Raw genomic sequence first — 21,457 nt, 5'->3', positions numbered from 1 at the left:
GCCTTTGTGTTTCGTTTGGTTTATTGATTCCGTCTCTACGATGGACCGCTGTCCGATGGCAAACAACGTACAGAGTACATATATCACAAGTAAAAACAAAAGTGATTGTGTATCAGGCTTCTTTTAGATCACATTCTTTATTTAAATGCATCCATGTTCTTTGGAAAATCATCAATTACGTCATTGGGGCAGCTTGTTCCAGTCGTTGGCTGTCCGACACGCAGAGAGGTATTTTCCCGAATCACGATTTGCGTGCTTTCTGGCGAGTGCACCGGACTCTCAATCCGGAGCTCGCCGGTTCCATCTCCCGCCGCGGAGTGGGGGACGTCGATCAGCCGTGGGGCTGAAACGTGAATGTGGGTTCTGCTTACGCGGGCCCTGTGTGGAGCGGCGTTGCTGCAAAAGGAAGCGTGGTTAGTTTCCCGTAAGCGGCGCGCCGGCGTGTGTGGGAGTGTAGCGGTTAGCGCGCGGCGCTACGAACTTGGCGACCCGAGTTCGATTCTCACTCGCGGCCACCAACACCATGGACGATTATTTGAACTGGTCCCTGAGCGTTTCTGGGCCGGTTCCGCCTCAAATGAGTACTGGTGCGGTGTGTAAACACCGCCGCAGGGGAGACAAAGGCAGCCGAGCGTGGTGTTGGCCACACCACTACCTCGTGTGCCGTGCCGGCCTTCATAGGTGCCGCTATTCGCAAACGGCACTTGCCCCAACAGTCTGTTAAGGCTACACGGGAGGGGGGGGTGGGGGTTTGTTTTTATGTGAGCGTTTGTGGGCTCTGTGCAATCGTTTGTGACGTGCGAGGAAGTCGTGCGTTCTGCGACCAGGAAGCTGCCCACACATGAGCAGCACCGCCATTTAACAAGGGCAGCAGGGGAGGGGCTAAATGACATCACAAGGAGGGGGGGGGGGTACACGAGAGGCGGGGGAGTAGGCACCAGGCAAAATAATAATAACCCTTCACCCAGAACAGCCACACTAATTACAAAGGCTCTTTATCAGGAGGGTCTGGCATCGGGATATTTGGTCAAACCCAATTACATTGTGAGTCTATTTTTTTAGCTATGGGAGAAAAATGCAGGATCTGGAGGCAAGCCAACGCAGAACAGGGGGAGCACGTCGAGACTCCACACGGAACGGTGCCCGAGTCGGGAATCAAACCCCGGCCCTTGACATCAGTCTCGAACTTTACATTGGATACTCTATGTTGCATGCAATTGTTCAAATCGCTTTTTCAACTCAATTCACTGTCTTCCCTGGACTCTTGTACCTATATTTTTCCCGGTCAGAGGGCTTTTTCATGTTTAGTCTCGTTTTCTGACTCCACGTCCAAGTAATCCACCCTGCCCATCTCGAAATTATTCTGAAACAATTGTCTTGGCGTCCCTGCTTTTCACGGGCGGACAGGACGAGCGGTAACGTTCACCACTGTAGGAATACGCACCGCTCCGATTGCGGACTTTGAAGTCCGTTGCGCTAGGGAGGGTCACTGGACATCTGTGACAAAGAGCTTTATGCCTCATCGGATTCCTCCAGGATGAATTAATCATCTGATTCTGGTAACGCGCGAGCCCCTTTGTTGAGCAAAGGGGTGCCGCGGTGGCTCGGAGATGTGTTAACTACCTCGCCTGGGTTCGATCCCGACCCTGACGCCTGCTGCTATATATTTGGAGTTTGCGTGTCTCTCTCCATGTGGTCGCGTGGAATTTTCTCTGAGTCCTCCGGTTTTTCCCTCCCAATTTTTTAATCGACCATCGCCCGTTTCAAGTGTTTGGCTGCTTTACATTTCCATGATATAAGCCACTTCGTTGCGCTATCTTTTGCGGCCAGGTCGCTTCTGCAAAATTGCTTTATAGCTCCGTGGGGGATTGCCTGGTAAAATAATGAAAAAATTGTTTCATAGCTTAGTTGTGGGGGGCGTTTTGTTTTGCGTGGCACCGTGTGTTCAGGGCAACGTCGTTTTTTTGTCCAAGACAAGTTCCAGGGCGAAGGGGGTATGTAAGTTGGCATTTTTTGCGCCGGGTTCGCAGCACAGCATGCTAACCATTCCCACCGCCACACCGTCGTTCCCACCGCCACCGTTCCTACCGCCACCGTCGTTCCCACCGCCACCGTTCCCACCGCCACCGTCGTTCCACCGTTCCCACCGCCACCGTTCCCACCGCCACCGTTCCCACCGCCACCGTCGTTCCCACCGCCACCGTTCCCACTGCCACCGTTCCCACCGCCACCGTCGTTCCCACCGCCACCGTTCCTACCGCCACTGTTCCCACCGCCACCGTCGTTCCCACCGCCACCGTTCCTACCGCCACTGTTCCCACCACCACCGTCGTTCCCACCGCCACCGTTCCTACTGCCACTGTTCCCACCGCCACCGTCGTTCCCACCGCCACCGTTCCCACCGCCACTGTTCCCACCGCCACCGTCGTTCCCACCGCCACCGTTCCCACCGCCACCGTCGTTCCCACCGCCACCGTTCCCACTGCCACCGTTCCCACCGCCACCGTCGTTCCCACCGCCACCGTTCCTACCGCCACTGTTCCCACCGCCACTGTCGTTCCCACCGCCACCGTTCCTACCGCCACTGTTCCCACCGCCACCGTCGTTCCCACCGCCACCGTCGTTCCCACCGCCACTGTTCCCACCGCCACCGTCGTTGCCACCGCCACCGTTCCCACCGCCACCGTCGTTCCCACCGCCACCGTTCCCACCGCCACCACCGTTCCCACCGCCACCGTCGTTTCCACCGCCACCGTTCCCACCGCCACGCCACCGTTCCCCACGATATTCAATGACACACACGATGCGCTGGAATTTTAAGCAACCGTCATGAAATTTAACCTCTTATTTGTATCACACACCATCATAATTGTCAATAACACTGCCTGAGACGGTTGGAAAGTGCTCAAGTGGAAATGTTCGAGCCTCAAAACTGCCTTGCAAGGCACCGTAGTGACTCTTTGTCCTCCTGCAATATAAACACAACCCCCTTGAACTTCCCTTCACCGAAATGTTATCGTTACCCCCCCCCCTCCCCAAAAAAAATTACGTAACTTATTTATTTAAAAAATGTAAAATAACAACAACAACATTTTGTTATTTCTGGAAAAAACCTGTGACCTGGCAAGATCAGAGTTCAGGGTTTTTTTAATTTCTTCTGGTTTCCACCAAGCACACGTGAATTTGCGTGCATGTTCGCGCATTGCGTGCGTGGGACTTCCCGGTCTGCATAGTTCATAGGTGCTCGCTAACAGCACTTTCCCCAAACAGTCTTAAAGGCTCTTTATCTTGGTCTTTGTATACGTGAGATGAAAAGGTGGTGTATCAGTTACCACGCTGTGCTACCAACCTGGCCACCCGAGTTCAATTCCTACTCGCGGCCAACACCGATGACGATTATTTGAACCGGTTTTGGGCCTTCCTTAGGTCGACTCGGCCTCAAATTAGTAGCTTGTGTGGTGTGTAAACATTGTTACTAGGGAGACAAAGGCAGCCGGGCATGGTGGTGGTCACGCACCCCTTCGTGTGCCAAAAGGTTTGAAATAGGTGTAGCCCAAGGGGTCATAAAGAAGTGGCCGGGGCTAGTGATGTTAATGTGAGACATTAGCATGTAACCACGGCTAGTTGATTCGCAGGCCCCACGTGGTGGTGGAGTGAAGTGCGGCACTCCCACCTCTCTGCCAAGACGTGAGGCCAGCGTGCAGGAGTGGGCCCCCAATCCACCCTCCAGAGGGGGGCCCTCGAGCTCCCGCTCGTGGAGGAGGCCCTGGCAGCAGTAATGTGAGCAAGAATTTGCGGTGCTGCACCCTTTTAAAAACAATACGTTGAGAGATTCTGCCCACAATTTATTGCCGTGCATTGGTGGCAAATTTCCCTCCGGTGGCAATTTGTTAAAATTGACTTTAAGCGAATTGCGACTTGGCAGAATGGATTGGGGTTTCTGTGCATGTTATGAACGTTAGTGCAGAGGTTGGAGTCATAATAGGCCCCTGCTGCTGTCGGTTACCTTTTGGAGTGAGGCGAATTTACAATCGCTTACTGGCACTTTGCTGGATAACATTCAGCAATGCTTCCACACGAGGTTCTGTTTTATTCTATGCAATGTGCGATGCTCGGTTTGTCGTCACAAGAAGGTCTCCCTTACGGCTATTTCAAAGTCGCTCCAGTGTGTGTTCACCTTGTGTGCACACACCGCCGTTGCTATTTTGTGAAATCTGGTGGTTTTCGTGCCGCAATCAAGGGCTGGTTATTTCCGTGGGTGAATTTGCCTATCTGCAACGCGGTCCCATCGATCGCGGCATGGGAATGGGTCGTTGCAGCCCCGGCCCAGAAAAAACACCACGAGGACAAAATCGGGGGGGGGGGGGGGGGGGGTGGAATTGCAGCCCCGTTACGGACATGTCGTCTAAGCCTTTAAAGACCCATCGGCGTTCTCCTGTCAACAACCCGAAATGCGGAAATGGTTTCGGGAAAATGCGTGCAAACGCCGGAAATAAACAAGTATAAAAAAGTACATTTTCTAAACAAAGCCAGACTAAATAAATGCGACCGGTGCACGCTGTGCACGGGAAGTGTGAGGCAATATGGGGGCAGGTTAAAGGGCTGCGTGGTGGCCCTGTGCAGGATGCAGCTGCCAGGCCCCTGCCGGCGATAACTCTCCGTGATAGGAGGACAGCAGAGTTCTCTGATACAGCTGATCGCTTGGATTAAGCCTTTCGCGTTCCGAGGCTTCTGCTGCTTTAGCAGGGTGGGTCCAGTTCACCGCAAGCGGTTAGCATGAATGTTATTTATAGAGACGGAGTAGCGCCGTTGTTTTAAAGGCATTGTACTCACTGCAGAGAACCGTAGGGACACGAGCGCACTCTATGATACCTGGCGCCAAACCGTGACACACTCCCTGCCGCATGGCCTTGTGGGAGCCTCGGTACTTCTTCCAACCTGAAGACGCACCAATGAAGCTATTTTAATCTTGATTTGAAGCGTTCGTGACTGCAGGAATCCATACTCTTTGGTTTTTTCGGTAAAGTTACGTAGGTAGAAAAATCAAATAAAAATTTAAATATCACGACATTTCGATCGCAACACAAGCGGTCGTCCTCGGGTGGGAAAAAAATCCAGCAGTGGAACTGCTGAACCAGGAAGAAAACGCGATTCTCCCCCTGGTTCAGCAGCTCCACTGCGTCATCGGAATGGGAAAAGGGTTACTTTGCCGTTCCATTTGCCACGGGGCACGGTCATCGCAACACCTTAAATTGCCCACTGCACAGCCGAGTCGAATGTCGAGCAGCGTTTCATTCTTCCCCGACGCGTTTTTTTCGGGTTGTGCCGCGGCATTGTCGTTTTTCCGCACGATGTCCGACGTTTCGCTGCATGCGCCGGGAAGCTTGAGCGGCCCGTGTTCTCCCGCCGATTCGGTGCTCGGGTTGCTTGAAGGGGGGCACCGTTGTTGCCAGATTCAAAGTGGGTTCCCACGGTAATGAGATGTTAACTACCTTGCCTCGTAAGCAGGAGGTTGTGGGCTCGACCCTGACGTCTGCAATATATTTGGAGTTTGCATGTTCTCCCTGTGGTCGCGTGGATTTTCTTCGGCTCCTCCGCTTTTTCCCTCCACATTTTAGAAACGTTAAAGTTTTTTTGTCTGCTGTTATCAATTCCCACGTGATGATGAGCCACTTCGTCGAGCTATCGGTTGTGATAGCCAGGTCGCTTCTGAAAAAGAGCTGCATAGCTCAGGGGGCCTTTCCTGGTAAAATAAAAAATAGTTTCCGTGTTTAGTTTAAAGTGGCCGCTGGCTCAGTGCTCCGAAACAAGGAAGTATTCTTCTCGGTGACCCAGCCATCTAATTTGCCGCCATTCTAAAATAGGCCACCGCCGTTCATCCTGTCTGGATGTTTAGCGTTTCCACAACATGATGTGAGTGGGAACTACTTCGTTATCAGACAATGTGAGACCGAGCGTCACCTGTGGGGAGAGGGGGGGGGGGGCACTTCCAATGCTTGCGAGATAAACCCGTGCTCTCGAAGCGAAACAATCGTGAAATACCGCGTGGGGTGTTCAAGGAAGTTGAACTTGGCTTCTCGTAAATATTTGCCACTTCGGAGCGAAGCTGTACAGTTATCTCGAGGTCAAGAGGTCATACTGCCAATTGTGAAAATTCCAATTCCATACGGCCGTGTTATCACACTTGTCTAGCATGGTCTGTATTACTGGCTACCTGCTTCTCACCCGTTTGCTACAGAGGCTGTGTGTTCCGTTGGCCCATCCTTGCTTGGATGTCACTGTTAACCCCTCTGTTTTCATGCCGCCTTTCTGCATTGCAGCAAATCTTACGTGGAAGCCAGCCATGAATCCTTGGCGGGAGGACCCTGGTTCCACTAACCATCTGACTAAAGCCACCGTGCTGGACCCTGAGCGGATTTGTACAGACTGTTTAATCTGGGCACTGTGTGCCAGAATGGGAGCACTTTAGCAGAGCTTGTATCACTACCGAGTGGTGCTGGTGCTCATTGTCCTGGCTCCAAGGACAATGAGCAGCTTAATATTGTGATGGTCCTTGCTTTCCCCCCGTACACTCGCTACAAGCCTCCACAATGCCACGCGGTGATGAATCTTTATTTTGGGCTGGCTTGGCGCACCACAAGTCTCCCTGGTTTAATTTTTTTCAATTCGTGGCCTGAAGCCTTCTTAACTGACACCTATTGTTAAGACACACAGTGACTTTGTGTTTCCCGTTGTTATTAAAGATGGAATTTCGATCTCTTTTTGTCTACCGGGCACAATGGCCGTTAAACCCATAGCATTAGATTGTGTTTAGAAAGCAAAGTATAGGGTAAATAAATAAATAAACTCTGCGCATTTGTCAATAACACCTGTGCGTGTGACCTTAAATGTGACCCTTCGTAGCGAATAAATCATCATCGAGACGAGCTCACGAGCGATCGAGTTGGCGAGCTGAAAAGCCAGTCCATGAGGGAAACCCACTCTGCGCTCCTAATTTGGTGGACTTGCGCGAGAATTTTGCGCGTACGTGGAAATGCGCGGACGCGCACTCCGCTCTCCACGTACGTGTTTACCCGCGCGCGCGCGCTAATCTCGGTGGTAAACGGGTGCAACGTTGTTCAGTGATTCGCACGGGGGTGGTGTTTTTGTGGGTTGTGTTTTTTTTTCTCATTGCCCATCTTGCCACAAAATGTACACAGATGTGGGCAGTGACATTAGTGGAAAGTTTCTGAGTGACCGGTTGAGAGATTTTGTCGCTTTTAATCACAACTCGTGTAACGACTTCAGACCGAGCCGATGGACCTGATAGCCCTCGGCATAGCAGTAGCAGCCTCTTGGCAGCAGAGACGAAGAACGTTGTGGAGTGGAAATTCGAATGTGGGAGAAGTGCTCCATCTACCCTGCCTATTCCGTTCACTGCTGTGGTTACGCTGGCAGAGATGATGCAGTGAGTACGGGAGCCTTTGCCTAAGGCTAAGGCGTGTGCACGCACGCGTGTGTGTATCTGTGGCTTTCATAGGTGCTCGCAAATAGCACTTGTCTCAACAGCCTGTTAAAGGCAATACGGGGGTGCATCTGCCAGTCATCTCACTCGGTCAACCCGTGGCATCTGGGTCTATTCCGTGACCACCTGTCAGCGACCGTTTGACACTTCACGTGGCCTTAAAGTGTACACGGCATGGCACAAGCGCCCTGGCGACGTCACCACCTCTTAGTGGCAAATGGAGGCTGTTGCTGAAGCTGCTGCTGCTGATGTTTTTGTTGCTGCGTATGTGAGCATCACGGCTGTCATGCGTTACGTGGTGCTGTGCGCACGTGTGTTCGCCCCGAGACGCCGTGGATGTTACCCGCCGGAAGTTCGTTTGTCGTAAACGTGCCCTACACGGTCGGCGCGCTGGTACCGCGAGCGTCGTGGAGGTTTGTCTGGAGCTTCTTCTTTGCTAAGTTTTACCCACCTGCTGCTGCTGCTGGGTCGTGGATGTGCAATATGGGGGGAGGGGGGGGGAGCTGAGCCCCCCAATCAAACAACGCTGGTACAATACCCAGCAACGCCAGTGGAGATTTTATTTGAAGTTCACCTTTTGTCGGCAAAACGGTAACCTCTGAAGTGGGCGGCAGATGAAAGCGGATTTGTATCCGTTGGCTCATCATGTTCGGCGTTTAACGCTTGTTCACAGTCGCCGTGTCGTGCCGCCTACCCCTTCCCCATGGGATTTGGGTTAACGAGGTCGAGGTCCTGATGGACAGTGTCAACGCTGCTGTTAACGATGGTCTTTCACCCCTTTCTGGCAATACAACAGGACGCGTGAAGATGTTCAAAAGCCAAATGAGATGCCTTTTGCAAGGAATCGAGTTTGCATTAAGCACACGCACTTGCTGCGGCAAAACATGCGAACACATGCCCTGCTAATTTACACATTGTGTTTGAAGTGTCCACCTGCTTGTGTTTGCACCTAACGGACGAACCGGGGTGTGTGTGTGCGTGTGTGTGCGCGTGTGTGCGCGTGTGTGTGCGTGTGCGCGTGTGCTCGACACTGCGTGTTGCCACGCAGCCCCAGAACATCCTGCTCACGAGCACCGACCCGCTGGGAGACATCCGCATCGTCGACTTCGGGCTGTCCCGGCGCGTGAGCAGCGCCGATGAGCTACGTGAGATCATGGGCACCCCGGAGTACGTGGGTACGTGGCCCATCCCGCACGCGCGCACACACACACACGTGCACAAAGACAAAGATCCCCCGTGTAGGCTTAACTGACTGTTGGGGCAAGTGCCGTGAGCGAGTGGCACCTATGAAAGTCGGCATGGCACATGAGGGGAGTGGGTGGCCAGCATCATGCTGGACCGCCTTTTTCTCCCCAGTGGCGATGTTTACACACTGCACCAGGTACTCATTTGAGGCTGAGTCGACCTCGGAAAGGCCAAGGGACCAGTTCAGAAAATCATCACCGGTGTTGGCCGTGAGCGGGAATCGAACTCTGGTTGCCGGGTTCGTAGCGAAACTCGCTAACCCCGCCACACTACCGCTCCACGCGCACAGAGGGCCCATTTACCGTCGCACACCACAGTCGCACACTCAACGAGCGTTTAATGAGCGCTTATTTGGGGACGTTGCTGTGGTACTGCCGCGGTGTAACGGTCAGCGCACCGGACTGGCAAGCCAGAGGTCGCCGGCTCTTAATTTGACGGTGCAAGTTTTCTTAAATTCGCCTGCCTGTTTCGCTGAAACTTCCTAATTGTTTTTAAAGATTACACCGCAAATTACTGAATTGGGATCACACACAGCAGCGTGGCACTCTACTGCAAAAACTGCTGCATATTGCCTGTGAAACACACCACCCTTCGTGAGAGCCATGCACAGTAAGAATGATAGCACCAACACCGAATGTACACAATTATTATTGATTTGAGGCTTTCGTGACTGCAGAAATGACTCCTTGGTTCTCTTGGTGAAGTCGCGCAGAATGAAAATAAATCAAGTAATCATTATGATTGAATGCACGTACATTGAACTTCTTTCGCACCGTGCGTAGCCAACCGTGCGAATCGGAGGTGCGGGGGAAGGACAATGAACCCAGTGCAAAAAGCAGCTCGAAAGAAATTAAGTTTGATGGTTGAACATTGCCAAGGGGTTCTTATCCGTGCTATTTGAAAAGGAATTGGGTATTCTGCTTGTCAAGTTAAATAACTATATGCATTATATTCACGTTTACCAGCATTGTGCAGACCTCCTAAGCATGATGCGTAAAGGGGAGCGCCTAGTGGAGCAGGGGCTGGCAGAAAGGAGATGCAGGTGGTTGCTGATTGGAACGGATCGTCGTCATCGCGCCTAATTTTAACCACAGCTGTTGATAGAAAATCTGAATTTTTTTTTTTACTTCTCCAACAGCTCCAGAAATTCTGAGCTATGAGCCAATCAGCACCGCGGCGGACATGTGGTGAGTGCCTCGCCGCACCGCATCGCACGCGCGCTTGCACGCTCTCGATTTACGTTCTGCGTCCGCGTTACGTCGCCGGAGATCGTGGTGCGTAGCAGGGGATTTGGCCTGCCCCGCTGAAACCTACAGCTGCTCTCCCCCCTCCTTGCATAATCCATGCTCACAGGTGTCGTTGCATTGTTTCATCTGACCACGGTTTAATTGCAATACCAATGCAGTATGGGCGGCAGGGTGGCGCGGTAGTAATACACTCGCCCCTCGCTGCAAGAATGGCCTGGGTTTGATTCTCGACATGGGCCCCTTTCTGTGTGGAGTCTGTACGTTCTCCCCCTGCTGTGCCTGAGTTTCCTCTGGGTTCTCCAGTTTCCTCCCATAGCCAAGTAACGTAAAATGTTACTGGTGTTGGCCAAAAATCCTCATGCTAAAAATGACCTGCAAATCGCTCGATTGGGGATTGCACAATGGCAACAGCATCAATCCCTGACTCTGAAACTCGTGCAGACTGCCATCTGTGCAACACGGCCGCACCTTGCTTCGTGATCGCGTTGCGCCATAAAAATGTCACGAACACCAGCGGTCGAAAATTATTGTAGGAATAATAAGAATAGGTTTTTCCCTTTTCTCCGAAATAAAATAGGTGTGATTTTAAAACGCCGAATAGACACCTTTTGCAAGGAATCATAGATATTATTATACCATCAAGGACGATGTATGCGTGTTGAACTTCTTTCGCACCGTGTGTAGCCAACCGTGCTAATCAGAAGTGCCGGGGAAGGACAACAAACTAAACACAAAAAGCAGTTCTAAAGATACGAGTTTTCAATGTATATAATATAAAAGTGCATAGCTTCCAGTGGATTCCTAATATCGGAAGGAAGGGCGTTCCAGACGACCACAGAAGTGTATCTGACTAGGGCATCCTTAATTTCCACACTGGTAATTTTGGTAACAAATAAAAAAAAACATGTAATAATGGCCAAGGTAAAGTCTCCACACGGAAGAGGCTTGACCGATTTGGGAGTACAGTTCACATGACCAGCGTCCCTAAAGTGCAGAGAAATCCGACATTAAAGCGATGACAAAAACCCCCTGGGCAGTATCACAGAATCGCCCATGCGGGGGCCTTGCCACCACCTGATCTCTCCCACGTGTATCTGTGTGGGAGGAACCGGGCAAACATTGGGTTTGCCACGATCCAAGAGCCTTTTGTGTCAAGACGGTGCCCCCCCCACCTCACTTGGGGATTAGAGTTCTGCAAGAGTGTCCGATGCCGGGATTTCCTTCAAGGATCTGTCTCGCACAAACCAATCAGATTATAGGATTGAGCGTGGCTTTGCGAGTGGATTACTCTGCACTCGTCTGCCGGACAGGCACCGCGAGGCTGGGGAACGTTTCACCTTGGTGCTGGCTGCCACTGCCACCGTGGGTGAGACTGATGAACCTGACGGATTTGAGAATCTGCGGTTCATCTGGGGTTGTGAGACTTGAGCTGCATTAGCAGCTGTCTGCGGTGTGGGCAGGGAGCCGATAGAAGCATCACATAAGTATGAAAAATAATGTTTCTTTACAGACGTGCATGTGTGTGTACGTGGCATATTACGATTCCTCGCTATAAAACGCTACGCTGATGACGCATGCCTTGAATCGTACGAGAATGAATATTTTACGGTGTGTTTATGTGAAATTATATTAGTTCGCATAAACCCTGTAACCAGAAGAGATTCAACAAGCGCCACATTGGGAATAAAATATCGGGTCATGGCCCTGGAATATTAACAAATCACCATCATCTCTTGGAAGGGAGGATGGTGGGGGGGGGGGAGTCTTAAATCATTGCAATCATCACGGACGCCATCAGTTTAAGACTACAGGTTCCCTTCCATCTATGCCACTTTGGTTAGTGCTATTTCGCGATGTATATTCGGCAAACCTATTTCTACCCAGAATTTGTTCCACTCTGTGGTTTGAATTCACCTCGGATGCAGCTATGCAGTAGGACGTGGGACAACATTGTGTGAACTGTGTGTGTGTGCTGTGTATGCTGTGTGTACTGTGTGAACTGTGTGTGCGTACTGTGTATACTGTGTACGGTGTGTGTGTACTGTGTATACTGTATTCTTTTGGTCTTTCGGTAAAGCCACGTAGATAGATCAAACAATACAAAATAATACAAATATATATGTAATAAATAATACCAATATCACGACGTTTCGATCGCAACACAAGCAATCGTCATCAGGTGAGAAATATCGCGGGAGAGCTGCTGAGAATATATGGTGGGAGCGCTGCTAAGGCAGGTAGTTATAAAGGTTTGTGATGGGTGTAGCACACGGGTCAGTGGGAGGGGCTAGAGATGAAATTTGCAAGTAAATGTGAAATCGGGTAAATGTTGACAAACGAAGCTGTGGGGGTGACTGAGTGAAGGGGATACGGCCCGGCTCGCTCGCTGCGGTCGGGGTTCGCCTGCTGCGCGGCTCTTTTGTTTTCTACCGGGGGGGGGCCGGTAGGGAGGCCCGACCCCGTGGCCGGGGCGGGGAACCCCTCCGCACTCAACCTCCCGGGGGGGCCTGGCCGAAGCACGGCCGGGCGCTGACACGGCGCGTGTGGCGGCTGCCCCCCGCAGGAGCATCGGCGTGCTGGCGTACGTGATGCTGACGGGCGAGTCCCCGTTCCTGGGCGAGGACAAGCAGGAGACGTTTCTCAACGTGGCGCAGGTGAACGTCAGCTACGACGACGACTCGTTCAGCAACGTGTCCTATCTCGCCGTCGCCTTCATCCAGACGCTGCTGCTCAAGGAGCCCGAGTAAGCCTTGCGCACTGACGCCACCGCCACCGCCACCACCCCCACCAGCAGCTCGGTGATTGTGGCTCGCGGGGCCGTGAAAACCGGGGCCCAACTCATGATGAATACAAAAAAACTTGATACTTCTCCGCTCGTTGTGAAGATGCTAAGCTACATACAGCCCCTTCCCCCACCCCCCGTGGGCTCCTGCGCCCCACGCGCTAGAGTACTCACCCACTGGCGAGTTTTCATTTCATTTCATTTATTTGGTATAGCCCTGTGAGCCATTCGGCTCTTGAATCAGGTGCAATCGCGCCATTCTTCTAGTGCAAGGCTATAACGAAGGAAGGCGCCGCTGTGTTTCACAGACACAGCCTGGATTAGATTGACGGGGGGGGGGGGGGGGGGGGGCAATGCTCCTGTATTTAGTCCCGAGAACTACGAAGGTACATTTTCAAATTTAAAACCGTGACGCATGCACACGAGGAACCCCTTACTCTTTTTGAATCGCATCGCGAGATCTTTAACATCCGCTGTGAAGCGTGCAGCGCTGTATTTGCGATTCGTAAACTTTCAATAATAAGCGCCGAACGCGCTGCTGCTGCTGGGACTCATCGCGTTCCCTGTCTCTCGACGTGCCCTGCGCCGCCCTGCGCCGCCTCACACGAGCTCCCGCGTGCCCGCAGGATGCGAGCCACGGCCGAGGAGAGCCTGCGCCACCCGTGGCTGCTGCCGTCGGACATCCCCCTGACGCTGCTGGGGCTGAGTCTGCACGACCCCGTCCCGCGTCCCGCCAAGCCCGGCGCGCAGAGCGACGCCGTCGGCCAGGCCGGCACGACGGGCGGCGCGGCACCCGAGGCAGCGGCGGTGAACGGGGAGGCCGGCGCGGCACCCGAGGCTGCGGGGGAGGCCGGGCCGGATGAGGACGCTTCCCCCTCGTTCCCCGGCGAGCAGAAGCCCATGTCGCGCTGCTGCCCCCTGGTGCAGAGCTGCCCCCTGGCCCACGACATCCAGAGAGAGATCGTGCTCTGAGGATGCCCCCCCCCCCCCACCCGAGTTGTTCGAGGAGCGGTAACCGCTTGAGCCGAATGGCCGGTGGAGGACTGGCGCCCGGGCCCCGTGCGGCCCGTGAGGCCGTGGCCGGCGTTGGTACGGATTGAGGCGCAGGGCGGCGGCGGCGGCGTGCGGGCGGAGTTGTTGCTGCTGCTGCTGCGCGGTCGTCTTTGTACCGCAAACGCCGTCCGCACCTCGGACTCTTGGCAGGCCGAACGTCCGCTAATCCGAGCAGTGTGTGTGTGTGTGTGTACGTGTCGTCACCGTTGATCGGTAGACTCCAAACGCGTTCTCTGTGCAGCAGCCGTCGGCACCAAGGGGCACAGGAAGCTGTGACGCCAGCAATATTACTTCTCACGCTTGATATAACAGTTTCAACCGAGTTGATTTCACCGTACCTCGGGGCACTTCCAGAGCACCAATGTCGGCGTTCTCTAATTCGTTTTTTGGAGGTGACACTTTGCAAAGCTATTTACAGCTCTTGTTTTGCACCGTCGTGTTTTGTTAAATTTATGCCGACGTTGGTAAATAAACTCTCAGATTTTCCTGAGACTTCACGGCAGAATGTCATCACAGTTGTCCATGTGTGAATGTCCCAGGTTTGCGTATCGTCAAATTAGTGGCTGTAAGCACAAGCAACGAATGCAATCCTCCACACATTCATAGAAGTAAATGCACACCTTAGCCTCAGTGAGGTCATTGTCAATTGCTATAAATGTTAAGTGACTGCAGTGAGATGTAATTAGTTATTCCATAAGAAATATACTGCACTTACCGTACGCCTTGATGTAATTACTTGTATGCCGAGCCTAAACAGTATCATCGGTTATAATGACTTCTATGGCAGATTCATGGATAAGCGTTACAAGTCGGGCCATCTGACCCCATCTTTGTACGTAGGATTTGTTTTATGGCAATATCGAAGCGGGACTCTTGCAATGTAAGTTTTGACGTGTAATAATCAACACACCTTTGTTGATGATGCGTGCACACTGCATGGTGCGACCGCCGTTAAACCACTCCATTCACTTTAGGGGGCACGCGCGCTTGAAACCCTGTATTAGAACTGCAATGTGTGGCCCTGCACAGAAATTAATAAAGCAAACAACGCTGGGCCGTGCATTGTTGGCACGTTGGCACGCAGGATAAGGCTTGAATTCAGGAAAGGGACAAACGAGTGCCTCTGATGAGTTGCAAATTGTGGCCAATTCTTAGAAGACTTGAAAATGGTTGTGTGTGCAGTTGGATTCTTCCAGATGAGACCAGAGCTATAGTAATATGTTTTTACCCTTTCAACTGGTACAAAAACTGACACCTTTATACAAGGCATCATGTTTGCAATAACCACAACACAAGCAGTCAAAATGCAAACAAAAAGAAACAACTCTGATGATATGCACTGTCCTTGAAGTTGATTGGTCCACACCCGAGACAGCTTTTCTTAGAGCCTAGTCTGAGACCAGAGCTGTTGGTCCCTCTTCACAGCTCCGACACACGGGTGCCACGGTGAGATGTTAACTACCTCGCCTGGTATACAGGAGGTCGTGGGTTCGATCCCAACCCTGACGCCTGCTGTATATTTGGAGTTTCCACGTTACTCTTCCCGTGGATTTTCTCCGGTTTCTCCCGCCACATTTAGAATGAACACACATTTCGAGTATTTGGCTGCTGTAAATTTCTATATGATAAGCCACTTCGTTGAGCTATCATTTGTGGCCAGGTCACTTCTGAACAAGTATAACCCGTAAAAACAAAGTTTTTCACTATAAATCCTTTATATGCGTGGCAGCGAACTTAATATAAAGGATTTAAAAATATATTTGCCTGTGGAGGACGCGGGGATCGATCCCGCGACCTTTGGCATGGGAAGCGAGGGCGCTACCAACTGCGCTACTCCGCCACGGCCTGTGGAGGGGTTACGCTCTGGGCTCTTATACTGTGACGTTCAGCCAAAGCCAAGAATGAGTTCTATTTGAATATATGTAAAATACATTTTTTTGACTAAAAAGTGTAAAATTTTGGGAATTTTTTTCACGAACATTAATTGTCTGGCACAACGAGTCTGTGTGGAAAATGTCAGCTCGATTGGATCACGGGAAGTGGGTTAAAAAACGACCGAAAGATTTGCACGGTCGTAAGCAAGCACGCAAGCATGCGAACTTAATATAAAGGATTTAAAAAGAGCTACATAGCTCAGTGGGCCTAACCTGTTAAAATAGAAATAGTATAGTAGTTTAGGGTTCTGCTTCTGCCACAAAACGATGTCATGATTTGCTCCTTCCCACGATTTGATCGGTTGCCAACATTCAATCCAGCAATTGATGTTTTCCCTCGTGATGCATGCAGCGACTTTAGTGGTATAAACATGTCGGAATTGATATGTCCACTGCTGGATGAAGGCCTCCCCTAAACCACCACCGCGATCCTAAGATGCAACAATCTGGCACCCGTACTCGAGCTGAATTCATCGCCCCATCTCTACGGTGGATGAGTCTCGGGCACGTTCCTTCCTCTGCCACTCCACTGGCCATCGGCCCACTCATGCGTTTCTCTTCCTGTATCGCAGCGGAGTTACGGACATGCCACCCCTCTATGCTTCTTCACGAATGTTTTTAGCTTTTGTTCCAACTTGCCGAACGTAGATGCCTGCTATGACAGGGATCATAAACATGGTCATTGCTAAATGGGTGCAAACGTACGACTCTTACATAATTGACGACAGATAGGATCCATTGCACGTGCATTGGTTGTGAGCATTTATTTTTAACTGGCGAGTTGTTGCATCCCAACTATTGCAGTACAGGATCAGTTTTCCGTACTCGTAATCGCAGTCGGGTTGCAGCTCTTAATGAAAGTAAAAACAAGAAAGTATATATATTTTTACATTGGTATCCACACTTTATTGCTTTTATCCATTAAATGTTTTTGTAAAGCTTTTGTTACGTACTTTGATAATAAAATATTATTGTTAACTCTGATTTTCAGCAAACGTTGTATCTTTTATTATGTAAATCAAAGCCAAGTACTGCAGCCATATTTAAGCCATCTTATTTTACCCAGGATGATGTCCTTTTACAGGGGACTCAGAGAAGTAAACGGATATCGCGATTGATTTTATAAATTGTGGGCATGCTTAACGTGGAATTTTAGCGACAACACCAGCACATTCGTATCATTGATGCTTGTTTGCTCAGGACAGCCTCGCCGAGTCTCAAGACTCTTTGCAGGAGGGTCCTGCCAGTGTCATTTATCAGACTTGAGACGTTTTGGACAATACCGGTTACATTGTCTTTACTGCAGCCAACATTCGTCGGTTGATTCCCCGTGGAAGTCAAACCATCAACTCTACCGCAATTCAGTCTTGACTGCTGCTTAATATTCCAGCACAGCCACCCAGCATCCGTGAACATCGCACTCCATCAAGGCAGCATGTTGACATGAAATATGCACTTGTATACTTTATTTATATTCATTTATAGTGACTTGCTTACCTTTTCTCTATTTTTGGACGCCAATCATTCTTTGTATTGTTTGGTGTACCTTGCTGACCTGCTCCTACTGGGCATCTGCGAAGAAGAGCTGCATAGCTCATTGGACTCCTGCAGCCTAAATAAATATTCTGATTCCGACATAAGCTGCCTTTAATCAAATAAATTAAACCATTTCATCGAACAAATGTAAATGTACAGGTTTTCGGTAACTGCTTATGTATAACCTCATTGCAGAGAATGCCAATAACTAAAATCTTAGAATTTCTATTCAACAATATTGTGTCATGCAATGTCCAGTACAAGTGGTGAGCTGCACAAAGCTCCTTCAAAGGAAATTCCTTCGAGTGCCATTCAAAGCAGTACAAGAACAAACAAAAAAACATTCCTTAAAGTGTTTTAAATGCAACTTTGTCGCAGGACTGCAACCAACGGGCGGTCTCCCACAAGCGGTAGTCAACCATCAGCTGAAGAAGTGACCCCGAGCACAAGGCCCTGAGTTTGACCCCGACCCGTGATGCCGAGCAGCACTTGAAGCCGTGATAACCCGTGAAACTGAACCCTCCGTGCAAGCTCCCTCGACGGCGTCGCTGTCATCTCCACGTCACTCCTCTGACTCCTCGGCTTTGCGCAGAATGGAGATGCAGCTGCCATTGCCCAAGCACAGCATCGCCTCCTGCATCTCCCACCTGCAAGGGCGGCACCAGACAAGGCCGTCAAGTGCCCCACAACCATCGGTGCATGCCTCTGAAGTTCACCACCCACCATCCCAACAAGACTCGCCGCCCACCATATTACCTTGCATTCTCTTTGGCCAAAAAGAGCCTTGGGAACAAGCATCCACGCAAACAAATGTGATCTCCTTGGCTAGCCACACACAGAGTCATGTACTCGCCAGCCACCAATTTATATCTGTGTCAGTCCCATCATAAAAGAAAGACACAGCAAAGACAAATATCAATTCTCGGGTTTTTTGGGTTAGAACGCGTAAATATAAATGTGTCATTAAACCCACCACCACCCGACACAACCAATTAGTAAGGTTTGTCACGTAAACAAAACATGCCAATTCGTACCAGTACAGCACACCGGTGTGTTGGAGAGTAAATCCACAATATTTACAATTTGAGTACGACGTTTCGCTTGTAATTACAGCTTGCATTATTAGGCGACAGCCAGATTTGTGGAGAAATCCTCCTGCGTCGTTCTTAAATAGAGGGATAGATGCCCTGTCGTCACGTGTGAGCCTCTCGCTTGGAGCTCCACACCTAAGTCACGTCCCAGGCTCTCGTGTTTTATACATTGAGGGAAAAAAAGTACTTTCAAATTACTTTCATTGAGTGACAGTGCAACAGGTGCAGAGGATTTTCTCGATGAACTGTCACCAAAATGATGCATCCCCAATTGAAAAATTCACTCGATTAGCATTCACCAGCACCGCCCCTTATCCGTGTAGCCCCGCCTCTTATCTCTGTAGCCCCGTCTCTTATCCGTGTAGCCCCGCCTCTTATCCCTGTAGCCCCGCCTCTTATCCGTGTAGCCCCGCCCCTTATCCGTGTAGCCCCGCCTCTTATCCCTGTAGCCCCGCCTCTTATCCGTGTAGCCCCGCCCCTTGTCCATGTAGCCCCGCCCATTATCCCTGTAGCCCCGCCCCTTATCCCTGCAGCCCCGCCCTCCCTGGGCGTTCGAGGCCAGGGACACTGCAGTGGTGGCCACAGAGTCCCGTTGAGGAGGTTGGAGCTCTCTCTCGGCTCTGCTCAATTGTTTACCTCAAAGTTGTTACGTTTCGTGGCCAAATCCTGCCGAAACGTGACCATGTGGTTGCACGAATAACATCCTCTCAGAATAACATCCTACCGCAGACATTGTGGGACTGGGATAGAATGTTGCGCTCCTGCGCGGCCGTCTGGAACGCTCTTCCTTCCGATATTAGGAAGCCACTGGAGCTATGATGCACTTTTAAATCATCGAGATTGAAAACTCGTTTCTTTAGAACTGCTTTTCGTGTTTGGTTTCTTGTCCTTTCTCCCACACCTCCCATTAGCACGGTTGGCTATGTACGGTGTGATAAAAGCTCAACATACTTACATGTTATTTGGATGTCAAAAAGCAGAAATGTGGTTGTTAAATCGTGAATAACTCTTTTTGGAGAGAAAGCACAATACCGTGATGCATTCCCATTCTCCGATCAGACTGAGACGGTGGTGAGAGTCGGCGTCGAGGTTGATTGTGTTTTATTTTACAGGTACGTTTAACGTTTGTGCGGCTGAGCAGGGCTATTCCCAGTCCAGTCGTTACAATCTGTACTGTTTTAGGCTGTAGCCTGGGTCAGATGGCCCACACCAGCCCGTGTTGGCGAGTGGGTTGTTTTAAATATTATTTTAGCGTGAATTTTGCCGAGGTTCGTGCAGCCAAGGTACAGTTTGGTCACAAAGGGAAACAGATTTCCGTTGCTGTCGGCTGTACATTGGGATTTACCTCCAGGGAAAGTATGCGGAAACGTACGTTTTGAGGTTAGGCGTGGGAATTTTTGGTCAAGGGAATACAAGGTGTGTGTGCGTGTGTGATATTGTTCATGCTTAAATTATTACATGTATTACGTTTGTGAAGGGCATCAAAGACGATCCGTTATTAATTCTTTAAATCACATTAAAGTATATGAATCGTTATATTTGCACTTTTTTGAGTTCACGTGCGTTTCGTTTACGACCGTTAAACACCTCGTTTGTGAGTCGTGCAAAATTCCTTCAGGACCCTGCTGTAGTCATTCTCTGCAATGTTCATGTCATTGTTTTGTTGCTGCTGCTGCTGTGCTTTGTTGTGTATGTACCCCCTTTTTATTTTTTTTAATATTATTTTTTTTTTAAGAATTATTCTGCCAACATAGATAATATCGTTTTTTTTAATAGACGCGGCCACGTGGGAACGAACACGCCCCCACACTTCCACAGAGGCCCCCACACTTCCACAGATGCGCGCATACCTCATTTCAAAGGAGAGAGGACATGAAAGGGGGGGCAATAAGGTAATAAAAAAAAACTCCCCTAAATTCACACAAGAGGAACAAGGGAGGGGGGGAATTGCAGGCGGGGGGTTGCATAACCAGGAGACACGGAGGAAGAGATAATTATATTCTTAACAAAGAAACAGCATCGACGACAAAAAGCACAGATGGGTCTTTGAACCATGTTAAATACACAAGTTACCAACTTAACCATAAAGATTAAGCAAACAGTATCCATCCTCACTCCAATTGAAAACCAGACGACAAAATTGCACCAGAATCGCGACCCATCATTGTTAATTAAGTACTGACATTATTTACCTTTAAAGAATATCTACACGGCCGGGCCGAAGCATCAAAGAATAATTATGGCATCTATTTCGCTCCAAAACAAAATTCCTAGCCGGGATATCAGATTAAATAATCACAAGAAGTCAAATAATAAGTACGGAATTAAAGTAGAAGAGGAATCAAGGGCGGAGAAGGCTCTCAAAATTAACCAAACACAACAACCCATGGGAAGCGAGCAACACGGCCGCCTTTGTCTTTCCGAGAGGATCTCCACACGCAGGCACAAAGCTAGGAAATGACACCCATAAAGGGGGCAATGGCTCAAAGGAAATTAACACGTCTTCGAATAAATAAGCGCATGCGCCGGGTGCTCCCACCGTGGAAACAACCGCCTTTGTCTCCCCACAACACGGACAAACACGCACGCGAAACACACGGACGGACACACACACGGACGCAGATGGTCCACCCCCACAGGAAGGTTTTATGACACAGCTTTTGAACAACTCGGGAAGCCGAGTGGAATTTTCCGATATAAACCGAAGGAAAATCCATACAACTCAGATCGACAGGGGCTCTGGCCCCCATCACAGATCTCCAGGGCTGTGGCTCCATCTCTCCTCGTCGCCGCCAACGAAGAAGCTCCTGTCATTCAGAATGACGAGGTTTGCGGAGTAGCGACGCGTAGCTACAAGCCGAGGTCTGCACCACCTGAGAAGAATCGCTACCCTGAGTCGCAGAGCTGCGAGTGAAGCCAACAAAGACGCCAACGTCCACCCTGCCACGAACGAAGCATCGCTCCTCGTCAGAGTGACGACCAGCGAACAACCCGCAGGAAAGGCGGAGATCGCTGAACGAGCGACAACGAGCGACACCTTGCGCCACCGAGCGACACCGAGCGAC

General features: G+C 50.5%; 2 protein-coding genes across 4 annotated transcripts in view; one reads left to right on the top strand and one right to left on the bottom strand.

The window, feature by feature from the left end:
- STK17A (serine/threonine kinase 17a) overlaps window positions 1–14,182 on the top strand; it is a 30,358-nt gene extending 16,176 nt beyond the window's left edge. The window contains exons 4-7 of the mRNA XM_061556847.1: window positions 8,553–8,679; window positions 9,888–9,936; window positions 12,560–12,739; window positions 13,405–14,182. Coding sequence (XP_061412831.1) covers window positions 8,553–8,679; window positions 9,888–9,936; window positions 12,560–12,739; window positions 13,405–13,750 — 702 coding nt within the window. The 3' untranslated portion in view covers window positions 13,751–14,182. The remainder of the gene's footprint in view (window positions 1–8,552; window positions 8,680–9,887; window positions 9,937–12,559; window positions 12,740–13,404) is intronic.
- A 2,924-nt stretch (window positions 14,183–17,106) lies between these two features.
- The window catches only part of LOC133345831 (cytochrome c oxidase assembly factor 1 homolog), a 37,961-nt gene continuing 33,610 nt past the window's right edge, over window positions 17,107–21,457 (bottom strand). For all 3 annotated transcript variants that reach the window (XM_061556848.1, XM_061556849.1, XM_061556850.1), the window contains exon 5: window positions 17,107–17,948. In XM_061556848.1, the coding sequence (XP_061412832.1) occupies window positions 17,864–17,948 (85 nt within the window). In that variant the 3' untranslated portion in view covers window positions 17,107–17,863. The remainder of the gene's footprint in view (window positions 17,949–21,457) is intronic.

The sequence above is a fragment of the Lethenteron reissneri genome, chromosome 23 (assembly GCF_015708825.2).
Source record: "Lethenteron reissneri isolate LAM-NWPU_2019-01 chromosome 23, ASM1570882v1, whole genome shotgun sequence".
In the NCBI taxonomy this organism is placed as follows: Eukaryota; Metazoa; Chordata; class Hyperoartia; order Petromyzontiformes; family Petromyzontidae; genus Lethenteron; species Lethenteron reissneri.
The sequence above is the reverse complement of the archived record's forward strand: the minus strand, read 5'-3'. Positions and strand labels throughout refer to the sequence as shown.